The sequence below is a fragment of the Protopterus annectens genome, chromosome 16.part0, assembly GCF_019279795.1.
Source record: "Protopterus annectens isolate FY-2018-M chromosome 16.part0, PAN1.0, whole genome shotgun sequence".
Taxonomy (NCBI): domain Eukaryota; kingdom Metazoa; phylum Chordata; order Ceratodontiformes; family Protopteridae; genus Protopterus; species Protopterus annectens.
Window position 1 is genome coordinate 271,602,994 of NC_056750.1, and position 19,285 is coordinate 271,622,278.

General features: G+C 38.2%; 1 protein-coding gene across 1 annotated transcript in view; it reads right to left on the bottom strand.

The window, feature by feature from the left end:
• The window catches only part of GARNL3 (GTPase activating Rap/RanGAP domain like 3), a 3,522,664-nt gene that overhangs the window by 186,473 nt on the left and 3,316,906 nt on the right, over positions 1–19,285 (bottom strand). The window contains exon 28 of the mRNA XM_044057887.1: positions 7,132–7,341. Coding sequence (XP_043913822.1) covers positions 7,132–7,341 — 210 coding nt within the window. The remainder of the gene's footprint in view (positions 1–7,131; positions 7,342–19,285) is intronic.

The window sequence follows — 19,285 nt, forward strand, 5'->3', positions numbered from 1 at the left end:
ACAAGGGCCATTTTAAGCCTAGCCATGCATCCCAAATCTCTGACAAGTTCAGATACCCATGATAAGCATAAACAGGGGCTTGGGAGATTAAACATTTACAAGCAGGTTACCTGTGTCCATTAAAGACATAGGTGCCAAACCAGGGATGAATTTCCTGTTCCTCATCCAGTTGTCCAAGATGCACTTGAATTGAGTTAGGGAGGAACTCTGCTTCACATGGATGGGGAGCCTGTTCCATGGACGGGGGTATTCTCTGGGATACATACCTGTCTCTCCAGCAGGTCCTATTTATATCACAGACAAGGATTAAGTCTTTAGAATGGATAATTCTGGTGCTATTTATTTTGTGGATATGCAGGAGATCCATCAGAGTGCGGTCTGACAATACCGTGTGTCAGGCATAGATCTCCCCTCAAAAGCCTGTAGGAGACAGAATACAGGGATGGGGCCTTAAGGCAGTCTGCATAGGACATACGCCCTGTATTCTTTTAATGAAGAACTTCTGAGGACGTTCCAATTGTTAGATATGCCTGGTTAGGTACATATCAAAATGGGTCACTGTACTCAATGATAGGTCTGACAAATGCTGAATACAGTGGAACAATGACTTCCTTGGACTTAGATGTCATACCTTTATTTACAAGTTGCAAAACATAAAATGGTTTCCTCACTACTGTAGACATGTGATGGTCAAAGGCTATATTACTATGTGTGTTCCTAAGTCCCTGACTACTGGGTCAGCTCTAAGGGGTGTGTTGTCAATGTAGGTCAACTGTATATACCTTAAACCTCCTTGTCCTTAACAACCCTAATCCTGGTTTGTTGCGTGATCTTTTTACCCTTTTGCTTGGATATTAGTTGGGATATGTCATGGGTATGCAGAAGACATGTAGCTGAAACTCTTGATGTCTTTAAGGGATCATTTGCATATATCCCATGGGAACTCATTATAGGAGGATTAAGGTATCACACAGTGAAAAACTCTAGCTTGGCTGGCTTTTTCTTGCAGTTTTTACTGAATGGTTTGTCTGTGCAACTGTTCCTTTGGTTTGGATGTTAGTTGAGAAACTTTGCAGGCACATAATGATTATGGGTATCAGCTATGTTTAAGAACCCTGTGTTTCTCAAGTTCTGCCAAACTATTCACTTGCCTTGTTCTTCTAAGGTGAATAAAAAGGCTGAAACATTTATGTCCACATGTAGTGGTGTTTGCTTTTATTACTTAAAAGGCCATATGTATTCAGAAGCTATCTACCCAAAATACTTTGTGTCCTTAATTGTCCATTTCCAAATACCATAAAGGCCTGCATTAGAGGAGGTTTAAGGTACTGCACAGTGACAACTCTGAACTGCCAGTGTTTTTTCTTGCAGATTTTACCGAATGGTTTGCCTGTGTGACATTTTTGCCATTTGATTTTTTTATATCTGTCTACCTATATACATGCAAATATATTATCTAACAGCTACCATATATAGCAAAAAGAATTGAAAGACAATTATTTCAGTGAACCCACCAAATACTCCCCCCAAAAAAGAAAACAACTAAAAAACAGAAAAACATGTTTTTTTTGGGTGGAGGGCAAGTCACATGCACTTACACACCCCATGCTACTTTGATATACCAATACAAAGATTGCACAATAGTAGGGAAAATATGAAACGTCCTTACCATACTGATGGCAACCTTACCTTTGATCACCAAGTCTCCACAGTGGTAAGAAGGGCATTCTATATTGCTCAGCTCATAAGCAAGGACACTGCCTCCAGAAAAAAAAAGAAGTTATAACCTCCCTGTACTATTCCCTCATCAGGCCAATAATTGAGTACAATGCCCCTTTTGGTATGTGTCTTTCCAAGCACTTGCAAGTCTTTTAACATCTATCCTATGTGGATTGTCGGAAATCACTGTCAATTTATTCTCTTCTTTGCAGACTACTCAGAGGTGATCTCTGCCTTGCATATAAGGTATTCTCTGATCCTGCTGTATTAGAAATGCTGCATATCCGCAAGTCAAATGGTATACAGTTTACTCACTCTAAAGGCCTTAACCTGGTATGTGACATTACTAGAATCTGCTGGAGGGACAGCTTTGTCTCCCAGAAGTTACCACATCTTTGGAACAGACTCCCACTTCATGTTAAGCAGAGCACCTCATTGGTCCTCTTCAAATGCAATCTGGACGATTGGATGGGTAATCGTAAATTCACCTCGGTGGTTCCCATCTCTCTTGGACATGGGCAATTGGTGCTGATCATGGAAATAAGGTTAAAACTTGGCTCAATCTTGGCAAAATGGAGGTGCCATTCCAAAACACTCAGCTGAAGTGAATGAAGCACATCCATTGATGTACACGGAGAAAAAAAAACAGATTGAAAATATTTGACCTCTTTTACTTACTGACTCTCCTTAAGCCATACTATTTAGCCTATGCTTTATTTCCTATATGCCCTTCCCTATCACAAAGTTACCACCCATGTCATTGGCCTTCTGTCCTGATCTCCAGAGCTGAGTTTATTTGTTCAGTATCATAACACGTAACACTCATCTCAATGGTGACAATTCCTACACTTCACACGTGACACTCCACCAGTAAATTCTTCCTTCAGTGAGTTCACCCTGCTGTAAATTAAACATCACTTTCCTAAACTTCAAAGTAAATCTACATTTTTTGCCCATTTTGTGTTGTTTGCTTCTATATGCATTATATTCTCTTTTACTTGGTTTGGCATTCACACCTAGATCTATCTCTCTCTCCCTTCCATGGATCTGTAGCATTCCAGACACCTGGCCACTCACCTATCATAACCTTTACCTAAAGGCTATCTCTTCACTCAGACTTTCTACATACAACACATACTTTACCTTAAACTCCAGTGCAGTGATCACAGAGTGTAAGACTGTGTGACAGCAGTGATCACAGATGGTAAGACTGTGTCAGCAGTGATCATAAGCTGTAAGACTCTGTGACAGCAGTGATTACAGATGGTAATACTGTGACAGCAGTGATCACAGACTGTAAGACTGTGTGACAGCAGTGATCATAGGCTGTAAGACTCTGTGACAGCAGTGATCACAGACTGTAAGACTGTGTGACAACAGTGATCACAGACTATAAGACTGAGTGACAGCAGTGATCACTGACAACTGTAAGACTGTGTGACAGCAGTGATCACTGACTGTAAGACTGTGACAGCAGTGATCATAGGCTGTAAGACTGTGACAGCAGTGATCACAGACTGCAAGATTGTGTGACAGCAGTGATCACAGACTATAAGACTGAGTTACAGCAGTGATCACTGATGACTGTAAGACTGTGTGACAGCAGTGATCACTGACTAAGACTGTGACAGCAGTGATAATAGGCTGTAAGACTGACAGCAGTGATCACAGACTGTAAGACTGTGTGACAGCAGTGATCACAGACTATAAGATTGTGTGACAGCAGTGATCACTGACGACTGTAAGACTGTGTGACAGCAGTGATCACTGATTACTGTAAGACTGTGTGACAGCAGTGATCAATGACTGTAAGACTGTGACAGCAGTGATCATAGGCTGTAAGAGTGTGACAGCAGTGATCACAGACTGTAAGACTGTGTGACAGCAGTGATCACAGACTATAAGATTGTGTGACAGCAGTGATCACTGACGACTGTAAGACTGTGTGACAGCAGTGATCACAGACTGCAAGACTGTGTGACAGCAGTGATCACAGATGGTAAGACTGTGTGACAGCAGTGATCGCAGATGGTAAGTCTGCATGACAGCAATGATCCCAGATGGTAAAACTGTGTGACAGCAGTGATCGCAGATGGGAAGTCTGGGTGATAGCAATGATCCTAGATGGTAAGATTGTGTGACAGCAGTGATCACAGACTGTATTCCATGCAGTGTTAGCCTATCCCCATCCTCCTACGACTTACTTTGTTGGTGGTTTTCCTGTCTGTGGAGATGGTGAGGACCTCCTGCCAATGTTTGGAATCTGGGCTATCAGCTTGGCAGTATAAAAATTGGTTCTAGATGATCTGGTTCTCTAAAATAACATTCTTCATGAATGGAACAAATGACTGTATTTAACAATTTTAAACTAAATTCTATACACTGGATTTATGGTTTCCAGAATATACCTTTTATCAGTGGCATGACTTTCTCAGACACCAGATGGGAACAGTAAGCATGGTGCCTTCTGAAATAACAGCAGCCATTGCAACAGATAGTTAGAAGTAAAATACAACCAAAATGTTTTTTTTATTTAGAAGTGGACTGCTGTCCTGCACCACTGCCCACCCTTCTCCCTCCACCTCCCATAATAAAGTTTATAAATACATCACTGTTATATTAGCTGCACTGCTGGATACTGTGATGAGTGAACTGGTTCATGCAACCATCGAGGTGTGAACAGAGAACTTCTGCTCTGCCGTATTATACTTTGTTTCAGATTGCTAACTTGCTAAACTTTATTTTCCATTCCAACCAACATCACATTGTATCTTGTGTATTCCGCCTCCACTGCTTACTAGGCCATAGCTACTTGTATAACGGTTACAAATGCCATCTTTTCATTAAGTCTGGCATGAGAACTGAAATTGACTGAGTGATGTCATGCTGTTCCTAGTCGGCTTGCTAATTAATTCAATATGTTCAAGCTCTAAAGAATAGCAAAAACTAAATAACCACTTTAGCTTCAAAGGACAAAGGGATTCAGTCCAAGTGAATGTCCTTCACATTAGACTGGAAGATTGTAACTATGTGGCTCTAACTGATCCATTTAGTTTCTGAAGACAGAGGGAGGACTGTTTGTAGAATGCCTACTTTACATCAAAATACAGTATGAAATATGTAATGTAAATTAAAAGTACTCACTTTAAACATTAATATACAAACTGCAGTGGTGGTGCTGTGGTAGCGTTGTCGCCTTACAGTAAGACGTTGTCCTGTTCAATTCTCAGCTAGAGCGTCTTCTGTGTGGAGACATGCGTGAACAGGCGTACCTTCGTTGAAGGTTGTGCGTCAGAGCCGGCAACTCGGTATGTAAAAATGTACTGCCAATCATTAGCGGACCGGAGTTCCACTGTGGCGACCCCTAAGCGGGAAAAGCCGAAAGACACAACAACAACAACAATAAAATAATATAAAATAAAATAAATAACAGTACCTTAAAACTCCCCAGAGTGTAGAAATATCCATACAATCTGGCCTCCTACTATAATTTTGAGACCCATGATTTTAAGTCTCCAAATTATGAAAAAACTGAATGTTGACGATCGCTCTCCTGTTTTGAAGTTATTTTGGTGGCTGGTACTACTGCAGTCCAAATGTAGGTGATCTGCACTCCCACACCCCTAGTACTTTACATATAACTCTTAAATTACCATAACCCAGAGAAAAAGGAATAATCTGAGACATAGTGATCTCACACTTACTGTATTTAAGTGCCCATTTCTGCAGTCAGTCTTGCAATTCTGGGACTTGCACTTAACAATTCTCCAAATTTAAAATGGTTACCATATGATTCACACATTTTGTGCTTTATTGCTTATGTATTTTTCTGAGTTTTTAATCCACATCTGCCATGCATTCCAGCTGTATCTTGTCATAACTTTATCACTGCAAAATAAGTGTTTGAGCCTTAAAGGGACAATTCCAGAGTCTAAAATTCTGACTGCAAGAAACTTCTGCTGATACCTCCCAGTTTTTGCCACCCATTTACTGTGTTATCATCAACCCTACTCCTGGTTTCAGTTTACTTTATGTAGCTCTGTTTTCATTCTCATAGTTAACAATATTCGGTTCCTGTCAAAGCTTTCAGTCCCTGATCACTGGGAAACAATAAGGTTATTACATTTTTGTATGCGTTTGTGCTGGGAGTGGTTAGACAAAACTCAGTGTTTATATTTTCTGAACTCATCAAAAAGGTTATCTTAATTGGGCAGCTCTTTATTTATTCTGCATAGTGTAACCGTGAGAAGTATAATCAAAGAGAAAGGTTTAGTGAATTCACACTAAATCTTAGCAGTCTCTTGACATATTCCCCTTACTCTGTAGTAAAGCAATCTCAGAATTAGTATGTACAACTATCACATTCCGTGGTGGTGCAGCGGTAGCGTTGTTGCCTCACAGCAAGAGGTTCTCCCGTTCGATTCTCGGCTGGAGTGTGGGGAGTGCCTTCTGTGTGGAGTCTGCATGTCCTCCCCGCGGTTCGTTGGGCATTCGAAAGACATGTGTAATGGGCATGCCTTCAATGAAGGTTGAACGTTGAGCTGGCACCTCGGCATTCGTGAAAAATCTACTGCCAATCATTAGCGGACCGGAGTTCCGCTGTGGCGACCCCTAACCGGGAAAAGCCGAAAGACACAACAACAACAACTATCACAGGTTGCCACACTGTACAGCCCCCATTGTGACAGGAAGTTTTGAATTTCATTGTTTAAAATGAGTCTATTGCTTGCGTCACACATATGATATTTTTTTTACAGCAGGTCAGAAAACCATTACTCTTCACTAGTACTCAGAGATCAAATAAACAAAACACGAAAAAAAGACTGATTCTACTACTGTTTGAAACTTGTATCATTCTGATGCTTCTACAGAGCAAGTGGCAGTCGTGTATAACGTTATAGCACTTAGCTAGCATTAACAGAGCCACACAAAATAAAATATGAAATGAACAGAAACTTCTGTTTATTAATGTTTTAGCTTTGTATTGCTTACATGTTTTCCTGCAAGATGGTAGCAAGTGAGGTCATAACATTCCTGAAAGGCTACTTTTCTCTGAGGATAAAATGTACAGGTGAAACTAATCAATGACTCTGAGAGCTGTAGTGACTACAACTGCAATTTGAGATGGAACTGGACTAAGACCATTGAAACTTCCTGTAAGCATCCCTTCTCAAACCCTACAGCCAAAGCTGGGACATGAAAGCCAAAAATGTAAACAAAGACCAGAATCAAAACAAAAAAAAATCTCAGCTTTAAATAAGGTGAGAACGGTTTATGTGTTAACAAATGACTTCCAGCTAAATCTGCAAAATAGAGAACAAAAACACATATGGAACTGAATTACCATATGCTTCTAAGTAAGTTATTTTATATTTACAATAAAGAAGAACATGTGAAAGAAAAAAATCTCACCCAGCAATTCTTTACGTGCCCTGCTGGCTATTTCTTTAATTTCCATACGTGATAAAGAAAGAGAATGTCCAACAGGAACTGTTGTCACCCCACTAGATGTTGGGGTGGTAACCACCTTAATAGCTAAAGGTGACTTGAGGGGTCTCTCTATGCTTCGTCCAACCAGGTTACTGAGAGGAATCTTGTAGAGGTGATGTTGTTGAACTTCTCCTATGAAAGAAAAAGACAAAAAACACAAACTATTTAGTGAAATCATATCTGTAGAAAATAATTTAAAATATAAATTAAATTAATACTATGCTTCCAAATTCCACAAAGTAAAAGTTTCTTTTTACATAAATGAAATGTCTACCAGTACATCTAAGCAGCATAAAACACAGGAATAATGACTGTGGTTCTGAAAGTGTTCTATACTATTACAGAATCAGAACTGGGTAGCACTATGGGATAGTTTCCACCATCTTGCAGCACAATTCCAAATGTGAAAAGTAGATGTTATGATGTTATACTTGGGAGTGAGTATGTTGGGATATTACACCAGGATTGCTGCCCTGTACAGTGCATGCTATCCCAAAAACAGGTAATGAGATTCAATAACATTCTAAGCAATTAAGTCCCTTTATGTATTTCTGCCATACAGCAAAGACAGACAATCTTGCCATGTATCACCTGATGATCCCTTGAATGCAGCTGATCCACCACAGCATTACTTGTAAGTATGCCTGATAGGGAAATCTCTGTCATGCATGCAGATGTACAGCTTGAAATACAGTGCTGGCATGTCGTGGAGCTGTGCTACATAACAGTACAGGGAAAGTAAAAATAAAAGTCTGACACCATTTCCTCTGTATGGAAATGATGCATTGTACAGAGAACTACTGGCATTTCATGCACTCCTTTTCTGCACCCCCCCCCCCCGCTGCTTCACAAGAGCTCTACCTGTGTGTGAGAACTGATAAATGCAAGCATTTCATCCACATAATGCCTACAGTACTAGTTGGCAGATACAGTTGGAGTTTTACCTAAACCACACTGGCCCATATAATTAAATGGGCAACTCAATTCTTCAAAGTTTTACAATGGTATTCAATATCACACACACATACATGCACTATACAACACAGGTGCTGCCACACTAGATCAGTAACACACACCCACACACGCACTGTACAACACTGGTGCTGCCACACTAGAGGAGTAACACACACACACACACACACACACACACACACACACACACACACACACACACACACACACGTACACTATACAACACTGGTACTGCCACTCTAGATCATAACACACACACATACATGCACTATACAACACAGGTGCTGCCACACTAGATCAGTAACACACACACACACACTGTACAACACCGGTGCTGCCACACTAGATGAATAGCACACACACACACACACACACACACACACACACACACACACTGTACAACACCGTTACTGCCACTCTAGATCATAACACACACACATACATACACTATACAACACAGGTGCTGCCGCACTAGATCAGTAACATACACATACACTGTACAACACTGGTGCTGCCAACTAGATGAGTAACACACACAAACACACATACACACCCACACACGTACATTGTACAACACCGGTGCTGCCACACTAGATCAGTAACTAACACACACACACACACTACAACACCAGTGCTGCCACATTAGATCAGTAACACACACACACACACACACACACACACACACACACACACACACACACACACACACACACACACACACACACTCACTGTACAACACCGGTGCTATCACACTAGATCAGTAACTGTTTAGCAGTTGTCAAACAGCAACTGGGGATAGTCACTTTTATTTACCTCATTGAGGAGTAATACGTATCTGTCACTGTCCCTGATTTTGCCTCATGCTTTTGCTTTGTCCTTTGTAAACAGTTTGATTTGCTGGTAAATCATTCAGGATTACAGGCAGTCATTAAATTAAAAAATCAGAGCTTTATACTTCTTATTGCGCAAAAAAATGCATGTTGTTGCAAAATGTGTTATTCTATTAACTTTGTAAGTAAAATATCTAAAACTTATTTTGAGCCGCTTTTATTTTTGGCTTTGCTCACAATTCTTGAGCAAAGAAGTTGAGAGTTATAGTGTCTGGTGGTCTATCAGTATTTATAAAATTGCCTGAAACAGACAACCATCCCTGAAGATTAGAAGCATCAGCTCTTCTTAACATCCAAGGTTTGCAATGAGATCAGTCACTTTGGGCTACTGATCTCTCTAGTGCTTACCTTATTCAAGTTCATTATTATCAGCTTTATCCTTAACAGGGTGACATCATACCCCTGTTCAGGTTAAAGGGTGTAATCAGAAAACTGATACATTTTCCCCTCATTTTTCCCCAACCAGATGCATCTTTTGTGGGGCCGCCATACAGTCAATGATGATTAAGCCCCCCCCCCAACAGCCATGGAAATTGCAAGTACCTAAACCTGGCTATGTTATTAGTTTTAGTGGAGAGAACATTGGTCAGTAGGATATAACTAAGAGGACATGGGGGAAATACTTAGTAAGAAAACTGACATACATATAGATGAGAACATTCGTGTATGTTCTTTATTAAGACCGGTACTGGAGAACAATGTCTTTCTTAGTCAGGCAAAATATTATTGACACAAACAAGGTATAGCAATGGGGACGCCCTGTGTAAGTACTTACGCCAATTTGGTTTTGACATACTGGGAAGACATGGTAATATTTGGTACTGATCATGATTGGAAAGACAAACTAATGTTCTATAACAGATTTGTAGATGATGTATTTTTCTTGTGGAGAGGTACTATAACCGAATTACAATCTTTTGTTGCATATCTAGAATCAATTACACATTTTCTTACATTCTCAATGAACTACTCCAGAACCAGCATTGAATATTTGGATGTTCTCATCTCAAGGAAAGTGGATGGTGATGTGGAGACATCACTTTATAGGAAGACATACTTGACTAACTGTATGCTCAGTTTTGACAGCATGCACCCCAGATATGTTTTTCAAAACATAGTCAAGGAGAAATTTGCAGAATATCTAGAATATGCACCAATTGGAGCTCCTTTTGTCAACAGTTAAACTCATTAAAGTACAACTTACAAAGAAGGGTTTATACCAAAAAAAGTACTAGATAATGAATTTGAAAATAGCAAACAGTATAGAACATATACAGCAAAACCATGGTTATATAGGGGAAAGGTGCAACCTAGTAGTGCTGACATTCAAGAGAATAATGACAGCAGGGGGATGCAGATGAGTTTAACTTATAGTAGTGACATAGGTGGCATATGTAATATTATTAGAAATAACTGGAGAATCCTGCTGACAGATGATAGTATAACTAGAATTGTAGGGACACAACCTAGGCTTATTTTTAAATGAAATAAGAACTTGAAATATATTTTTTGTCATGAACCCCTTTCAACTAGCTACAAGGGTTACAATATTAAGAAAAAGGGTACATCCTCATGTCAACACTGTAAAGCCTGCATGCATATTAAGCAAGACAACTGTTTCTCCCATCCCAAGACTAGTAAGATCTATTTCCTGGATGCATATGCTGACTGTAATACTCAAAATGCTGTTTACATTGCTAACTGTCAACAATGTACTGTATATTATGTGGGAAAAACTAATTGTAGGTTAAAAGACAGGATTTTTAAACATTTATCTGACATAAGGTTCAGAAAAGAACAAAATGCATTACATAAACATATAGCGTTGCATAAAGCATGAATAGAATAGAGCATGTATGTGCAGTCATGGTTATTTGTGTTGTAAAAAAAAGAGTCAAAGAATGGGGGATTTGAAAAATGAAACTGAATATAAGGAGATGCAATGGATTCTTAGACTGGGAGTTGATAAAGCCCCAGGTTTGAATGAGGCGGTCCCTTTAAAACCAGCTTTGGCAAAAAGGAGGGTAAATTACTGAATTTGATTGGATATGATGTGCTATAATAGAAACAATATTTTTAGCAAGATTATCATCTGATGAAGGGATTCACTCGAAAGCACTTATGATATCGTTTTACCTACTGTTTTAATAAAAGTGCAATTATTTTATCTTCAGCGTGGTGGTAACTGCCTTATACTTTGGTTTGCTTATATTAGGATATAACTAAGCCAGGGGCACTATTTCAGTGGTAAAATAACCTGAAATTTGACTTACATGTGCAAGAGGCTATCAAATAAATAAATAAATAATCAAAAATTAGGGGCATTCTATAGAACAAAAAATATCCAACTGATTCATCTAGGAAACTCTTGGCTTCTACACTGCTATTCTCCACTTTACTATATGGTCCCCCAGTACTGCTTAACCTTCCAGCTGCCATTCTAAATAAACTAAACCAGTACTGTAAGAAAATAAAAAAAATTGCCACTAACTCATCAGACAGAACCTATCACTGCCTAGCCCTAAGCAGCTTGATTGGTTTGAATTACCAAGCAAATCACTTACCCACATCTATTCCTAGTCCACAAATTAATACACAAACCAGAAAAAGCAAAGCCCTACAAGACTTATTGCATACATATACCCCTGATAGGCCATTTTGCTCTGAAAACAAAATGCTCATCATTACCTACCCAGCTATTTAGCCAACTCTGGCAACTCTATCCTCTCAACCCTCAAACATACTAGCAATCTTTCAAATTTCAAGACGAATCTAAAAAAATATTTGACACCTGGAACTGTTCATACACAACCCTCAAAACAGATGCATGACCACCTAATCGCTATAACTATGCATTTCTCACCCTAAAGTCACTAACAGCTCCATATCTTAGCAGGCAGCAATGACCTAAAAATCAAAAGAAGCTCTTACTTAATTACGCTTTAATGATACCATACTACTAACATATGCTTTTCTGCTTCTTCAGATGACACTTACTACTATTTATTTTTCTAGCTCTTGTCCTCCCATAACATACTCATCATTTTAATATTGCCCTCCTGCTCATTACTCCTCTTCAGCACATTCGATTCCCCTGTCTATTTTGGCAGAAGAATACTGTGTTAGTGTGTCTTGCTACTTCCAGTACATATTGTATTCTTAATATTTCTATAAATGTATTTCAATCTGTTTGGGTTTTTATCTGTTGCGGGTTTTTATCCCCTTGTATATAATTACTCAACTACTGTCTAAATGTTTTTGAAACTGCTGTAGAGCTTATCTCCCCAGGCTTCCACTGAAAATGGTCCATTGGCTCAGTTGCACTTTCCCAGTTATCAAAGGACAAATAAATAAATAAAATATAAGTGATGGAATTGTGAAGCCTGTTACTTGACAAAACGCTGTCACTATAACCAGAGATATCTTTGAATTTTAAAGGAGATATAAATAAGAGTAATTAATTATTACTCACTTGTTTTGACAGACATGTTACAAAATATCAGGCTAAGATATCTTGCTGTGATTAAGGACCCCTAAGACCAGGGGACCCTCAGTGACCACAGGGTTCAGTGGTGCCTAAAGCCGGCTATGGACAGACCAAAACATGAGGCAAAAATCTTGACAGTTGAGAGGTATCTTGTACACTTTTACTAAAAATAGCCCAGATGTGGGCCTGCTTGATAGGTAATTGAAGTCTTTTTGTAGTGGTAAACTGCAATCACCACCCCCAGAAGGATTCCTTCAGCAGACAGCTGAAACCATTCTAGTCTGTAGTAGAAAACTGTGAAATTATATCCAAAACCATAAACAAATACTTCTAGTTTCATGGCAAATGGAGATCTGTTAAAACACATAAAAAGTGTAGCTACTATGATCACTTAAATTGTACAACATTGCTTATATGTAATGTAGATATGCCCATTTGCTGTGAGTAGGCATGTACAGAAATGTGCACATTCTTAAAAAGGACGTTTTTGTTGCAGAGTATGTAATGAGACATCCATTAACTGAAAAAAGGCTAGTAAATAACAGAGCTACTTTAACAAAGGTAAGAAGTATCTTTTTTAAAATAACCCCACTATATAATTCCAATACGCATTACTCAGCCATGGATGAAATAGGATTTATCTCCTGCTTTAGCCATGATCAAGTGGCAATTATTAATACATTCGTACACTTCCACCCTATGTTTAACAACAGCAGGTGATCTTGTTGCGTTGCATACCTCAGGGACTAAGTAGTACTAATAACATGACCGACCCTACCAAAGGGCAATCACGCATTTCATTTTAGGGGTGATGGTAGTATGAAAAACATGGGTGCAGGCAAGGAAAATGACTCGGGTTACCCATCATATTATAGAGCTAGGTAGCAGGCCTTATCAGTTAGTCAGGCTATCAGCTTTCATTTTATCTATGAGTAGTCAGGATGGAAGTGGGGCAAAAAGCATACCTAACCCTATGGGGACAACCTGGGGCAGTTCAATGGTGTATATGATGCGGGCTGGTATCTCTACTAACAGGTTTTAATTAGAGAGTATAAGGGCAGACTTAGTGACAGTAGCAGAAATCAGACCAAGTCTGCTCCAGAGCAAGTCAAGACCAAATCAGAGGAACTATTAGAGCCAACAGTCGTTTGAGTCTTGCTTTCTGGAAAACATGCACTTCTCTGTCAAATACATCACAATTATAACAAAACAAAATAATAGTGAAACATATCTTACATTCGTATGAGGCAAAGGATACAAGACATAATATTTGTCTTTACACTGAAGTAATGTGTGTCTGTTTATTCATTTTGTCTGGGAAGACAAGCAGAGAGAAAAAGGTACAATAATGCAGTTAATATGATGATGAATATATGTAATTAAGGAAAAATGATCACAACTGAGTTACCCACTTCTGAAAATTAACTGAATAACAGTATGCTGAATGTCATAATACTGACTAGACAATGCTGAAATGTTAAAATGTTGAAATCAAAATGTCTGCTTAACTACCTGTGGGGAGACTAGACTCCCTCCCCTACAGGATCCATGTTCATGCTCATTTCTGGGTTTCACTAATAGGGGACTGACATTGTTTGCTGACAGGCTATGCACTGACATAGTATACATATGTAGGACATGCATGCTGTTAGTAGATAGTTTGAGTTTGACATTTTTTGCATTATTATGACTTTCGGTATGCTGCTATTCAATAAGTTGTCAGGCAAACTATGTGAATACACAAGCTATTGTAGCATGCATTTAAAATATTACAATATTTTTAATAAAATAATCCTCATAATTCACTAAGTGATGTGAGCACAGAGTAACACACACACACACACACACACACACACACACACACACACACACACACACACTGTGCGAGTATACTCAAACTGTACAGTATGTGTGATCAAAATGATTACTGAACAGCATAACTGGATGTAAACAAGATGAAAATACATGAGTTCAGATATGTGTTTTTACAAATTATGTGAGAGCTATATAAACACCACTACACAACACTAAAAAGCACACTGTCTCAAAGTTAATCAAAGAGCAGACTTGCTCCTAGGATCTCAGCTATTCAAACTCCTACATGAACATTCTCTCTTTTAAGCTCAAAACTAATAAGACATATCCCCAAATACAATCTATGAAACATGAACCACTCAGGCCCTAACACAGAAATCCCGTAATGCAAGCTACATAACTGACCATGCATTCTCATTTCTCTGGCTCAACCTATGTGAGTGCCTCGTATCTGAAATTAAAGTCTCATCTCCATATTCCAAGTGCCATTCTCTGCTAAAATCACATTTAGTTACACAAGCAGAATGCATCTGTCATCCCTCAGGACACATCACTTAAGTCTACTTTAACTCTTCTCCGCTCTAACTCAGTCACTAAGATCCTTTGCTTCTTTTCACATCTGTAATTTATTCTACTGTAATTTCTCAAATGTTTTAAAATGTTTGCACATATTGGAAAGTAATACATTGCATTTACTGTGTCCAAAGCACTTCTCTTCCATTGTACTCTTGTCTGGTTTGTATACTTGGCCAATTTTTGTCCCTGGGCTAAGACTGAAATTGGTCAGAACTGATCAGTGATCTGGCCCCGTAAACAAATTCAAATGCATAAATAAAAAAAAAAACATAAATAAATAAATAAAATAAATAACTAGAAGATGGCAGATGATCTGGTATCTTTGACCACGGAGAATGAATGCAAATGGATAAATATGGATACATATTTTGAGGCAGATAGATATCCTGGTCAAAATCGCCAAGTAATTCCAAAATCTGTATTAAAACTGCGACCATTAAAAGATAAGTAATGCCACCTTCTGCCTTTAAGAACTTTATTGTTTTAATCAAATGACATCAAATAGACTTTATTGGATTGTTTTGCTATCCTATGTTCTGGTTTTAATTCACCTGAAGAAGCATCATGTAACAGGGTGAAAGCTTGGGGAGTTTTTGTTTTATTCTTTAAAAATAAAGTGAAGTTTTGTGATGTCTTTGAATGAGTATTTCTTTGTTATTGACCATTGTTAATTTACTAGTTTGGACTTTACCCAACTAGAGCTACTTGTTTTGTTTCCTTTACTATTGTCAAACCAGTTACAGATTTTACAGAAATCTGACAATGACAGTTCACAAATCTTGGCTTTCTCTCTAGCTACGAAAATCATCAGCACATAGTATAATGTTAAAGTTAGTTAATATGAGGAAAAGCGGTTGATAAAATAATAGAATAGAATAAAAAAGAATAGAAGAGGGCCAAGGACAGATCTTTGAGGGACGACTGGGATGGTAATGCTATGAACAAAAGGATGTTTCTGAAACAACCTGAACTGTTCTTTTAGGAATATAACTTTAAAGTCAAGTCAACACTTCTCTGGAAAAGCCAATAAAGGGGATGGGGAAGACTGAATCAAAGATTTGTAAGGTCTACAAAGATGACTTCTGTTAAACTATCTGAGTTCATACTGTTAATAATAATGTTGCATTTGCATGGAATATAGATCTAACAGGAACTAAAGACAGGTGGGAGTTAGATTTTTATATACTTTTCATATATATATATATATATATATATATATATACACACACACACACATATACACATGCATGTTTGCCCTCGCGAGCACACACACACACACACACACACACACACACACACACACACACACACACATTTATATGTTAAAGTAAACACTATTTTATATTTCAAAGCTGAAGTACTACTTTCAATAGAAGTTGGAACCACGTCTAAAACCATGTTGGCTAGGTCAGAGTTTTTTTTTCTTTTGCTGTAGATTAGATTTTATTTTGTTATTTAAGCAGATTTTTCTAAATATTATGCTAAAATATCTGACAACTATTCTGATTGTTGTGATCACAAGTTAAAAGATTCAGTTTTATGACACCATTTAGCTTCATAATTAATGAATGAACTACTGTTTTTCAGTGGTGGCATTTAAACCGGGGGCCATATTCTAAATACACCCATGTTTCGTGGTTGCAAAATGCCCAAGTCCAATAAATAAATAAATAAATAAAGTATATAAATAAATAAAAAAATAAACAAAAGGTGAAAAAAAGGCTCCAGGATTTTTCAAGAGATGTAGTCCAATGGAGAGTTGTGGAGCCCTATACCTGATTCAGAAAACTTTGTGCCCCATCATGCCACAGGACTGTGAAATTTTACATTTGTGTTCATGCCAATGCAAACTATTAATTTAACAGTGCGTCTCTTGCATGTGCTTGGACTTGTGTGGGGTTGGAACCACTCCAACTATATGTCAGTATTGGTACTGCAGGCATTGCATGGCAGAAAGCCTAAATGTTTGTAGTACCATTTCTGACAAACAGGTGGAGCTATTTCTGGCTGGCTAGGGGTCTGGCCATGTGCCTGCATTGTAGTGCATTTTCTGAGTTATCCCACTTTTACAGTGAACGTGACCCTGATCTTATTTTTTTTTTTATTTTTAAACTCAGGTTGTGCATTAACAGTGCAGCCCTACAGAACATCATGACTGTATTTATGGCCATAAGAATTTATGCATAACAGAAATTTTCCTGTCATGCATGCTGTGGTATAGAAAATATTCAGGTGGAACTGTGGTGCTAACCAACTTTGGGAGCTGTCCACTCTACCTATGAGCCAGGACTAGTACTGCAAACAGACCATATGCCTGCACTACACTTGGGTATTATCAGAACTGTGCTGCATGATTGTCCAAAATTAGAGCATGCCATGCATATTTCTAAAAAAACAAGCTGTCTCAAAGTTAACCAAAGAGCAGACTTGCCCCTAGGATCTTAGAATGTTTCTAAATCCAATTATCTAAATATGGTACAGTGATCTTTGCAGAGGTTGTAGATTTAGGTATAGCACCAGGATTTTACTGTGTGGGCTTTGTCCCCTGAGATAATTTCACGGTCAGGGTAGACCACAAAACGTGGTTGGGGTAGCAAGCAACTTGACAGCGACTCTTTGTAATGCTACTCCAATGCATGCTGGCTGGGGCAGTGGATTTTTTTTCTTAAATGTAGTATACAATTTATTTGTACATTTTTTTTTTGATAAATTGACAGTGTCACTAATTGTTTTGATCACAAGTTTAAGTTTAACGGTAATGTGTAATTCTCTTTAGTCTTCTCTTTAGTCTTCTTTATTCTCTTTAGTCTTATTTTGTCACTCTACAAAAATTCTTTTATGATTAGTAGTTGATCATGGTACCATTGTTTTTAGTGCCTTTGCAATGCATTTGCGTAGAATGCAGGACTAAGTTGAAACTAAGGCCAGAAAGGAGTTAGGTTAAATATAAAACTGTGTCACGCAGAGATAAACAATATCTGGGCTGAGTTGTTAAGGCTACAATAAAGCCAGTTATAAATGTACCCACATTTTTGTAGTCATTAAGGAGGATTTACGTAAATTGAATTCTATTCATAACTAGTTTATAAAATAATTATATCCTCAGACTACCCTGTTTTTTATTTCTCCAAATCTTTTGTGTTTCTAGTATCATGACAGGACTGCGGTGGTGGTGCTGCAGTAGCATTGTCGCCTCACAGTAAGACGTTGTCAAGTTCGATTCTCAGCTAGAGCGTCTTCTGTGTGGAGACATGCGTGAATGGGCATACCTTCATTGAAGGTTGTGCATCAGGGCCGGCAACTCGGCACGTAAAAATCTACTGCCAATCATTAGCGGACCAGAGTTCTGCTGTGGTGACTCCTAACACATGAAAAGCTGAAAGACACAACAAAGTATCATGACAGGAATGGACCTCATTCCTAAGTCAAAGTACGATTAAAGTTAATGAAATTAGTATTGTTTTACTCTTTGATGTCAGCCAAAAGTGCTCTTCGCAGCACACGCAATGTGCCCAATAATGGCTCCTTCTGCAATTCGTATGGAGTTACATGTATTGGTAACATACCTAAATATGATTGTAGACTCTGTTTATAAGACCCATTGCTCCTACTACTATTGGATCTATCTAGGAATCTTTTTTTCTACATTGCTCTTGTTTCTGCTTGCAAGTCCTGATATTTTATGACTTTGTGTGTCTCTGTACGCAGGACACTGTAGTCACTGGGTGTGGCGATTTCAATGATCAATGCTACTTTTGTCTTCCTTTCTTGGACCACTATATCTGGTTTTCTAGCATCTATCTTTTGAACTGTTGGCAATGGATGACCCCATGTGATATAGATTTCATAATTTTCTATCCTCCCATATGTCATAAAAGATGTAACTTTATATATTATCACTTACTGCATTGTGAGTGGCAAACATACTATTTGACATAAATGACATGTTATAATCTAGCTTTATTAACGTTACTTAATCTGGACAAACACAATCCTATCAGAAAGAGGCTGTACAAGAAAACTTTGGATTCATAGGTTTCTGACTATAAACTTTCATTTTAATGTAAAATCTTTATTATTCAACAGCTTATAGCTTTGAACAATGAACTCTGAAATTATAAAAACCTGAAAACTGACATCTGGCTCCACCCAATTTCAATTACTGCCACAATATCAGATGATATAATTCCATTCAAAAGTCAGGCTCAGCTGCCGTGTTACAAATGCTGCTAGCATACACTTCTACCACACATAAACAAGAGGACTGTAGAGTTCTGGCTAATCTATATCTCTCCAACAATGTTAAGCAGTCAGTACAATAGACACATGTAGCATC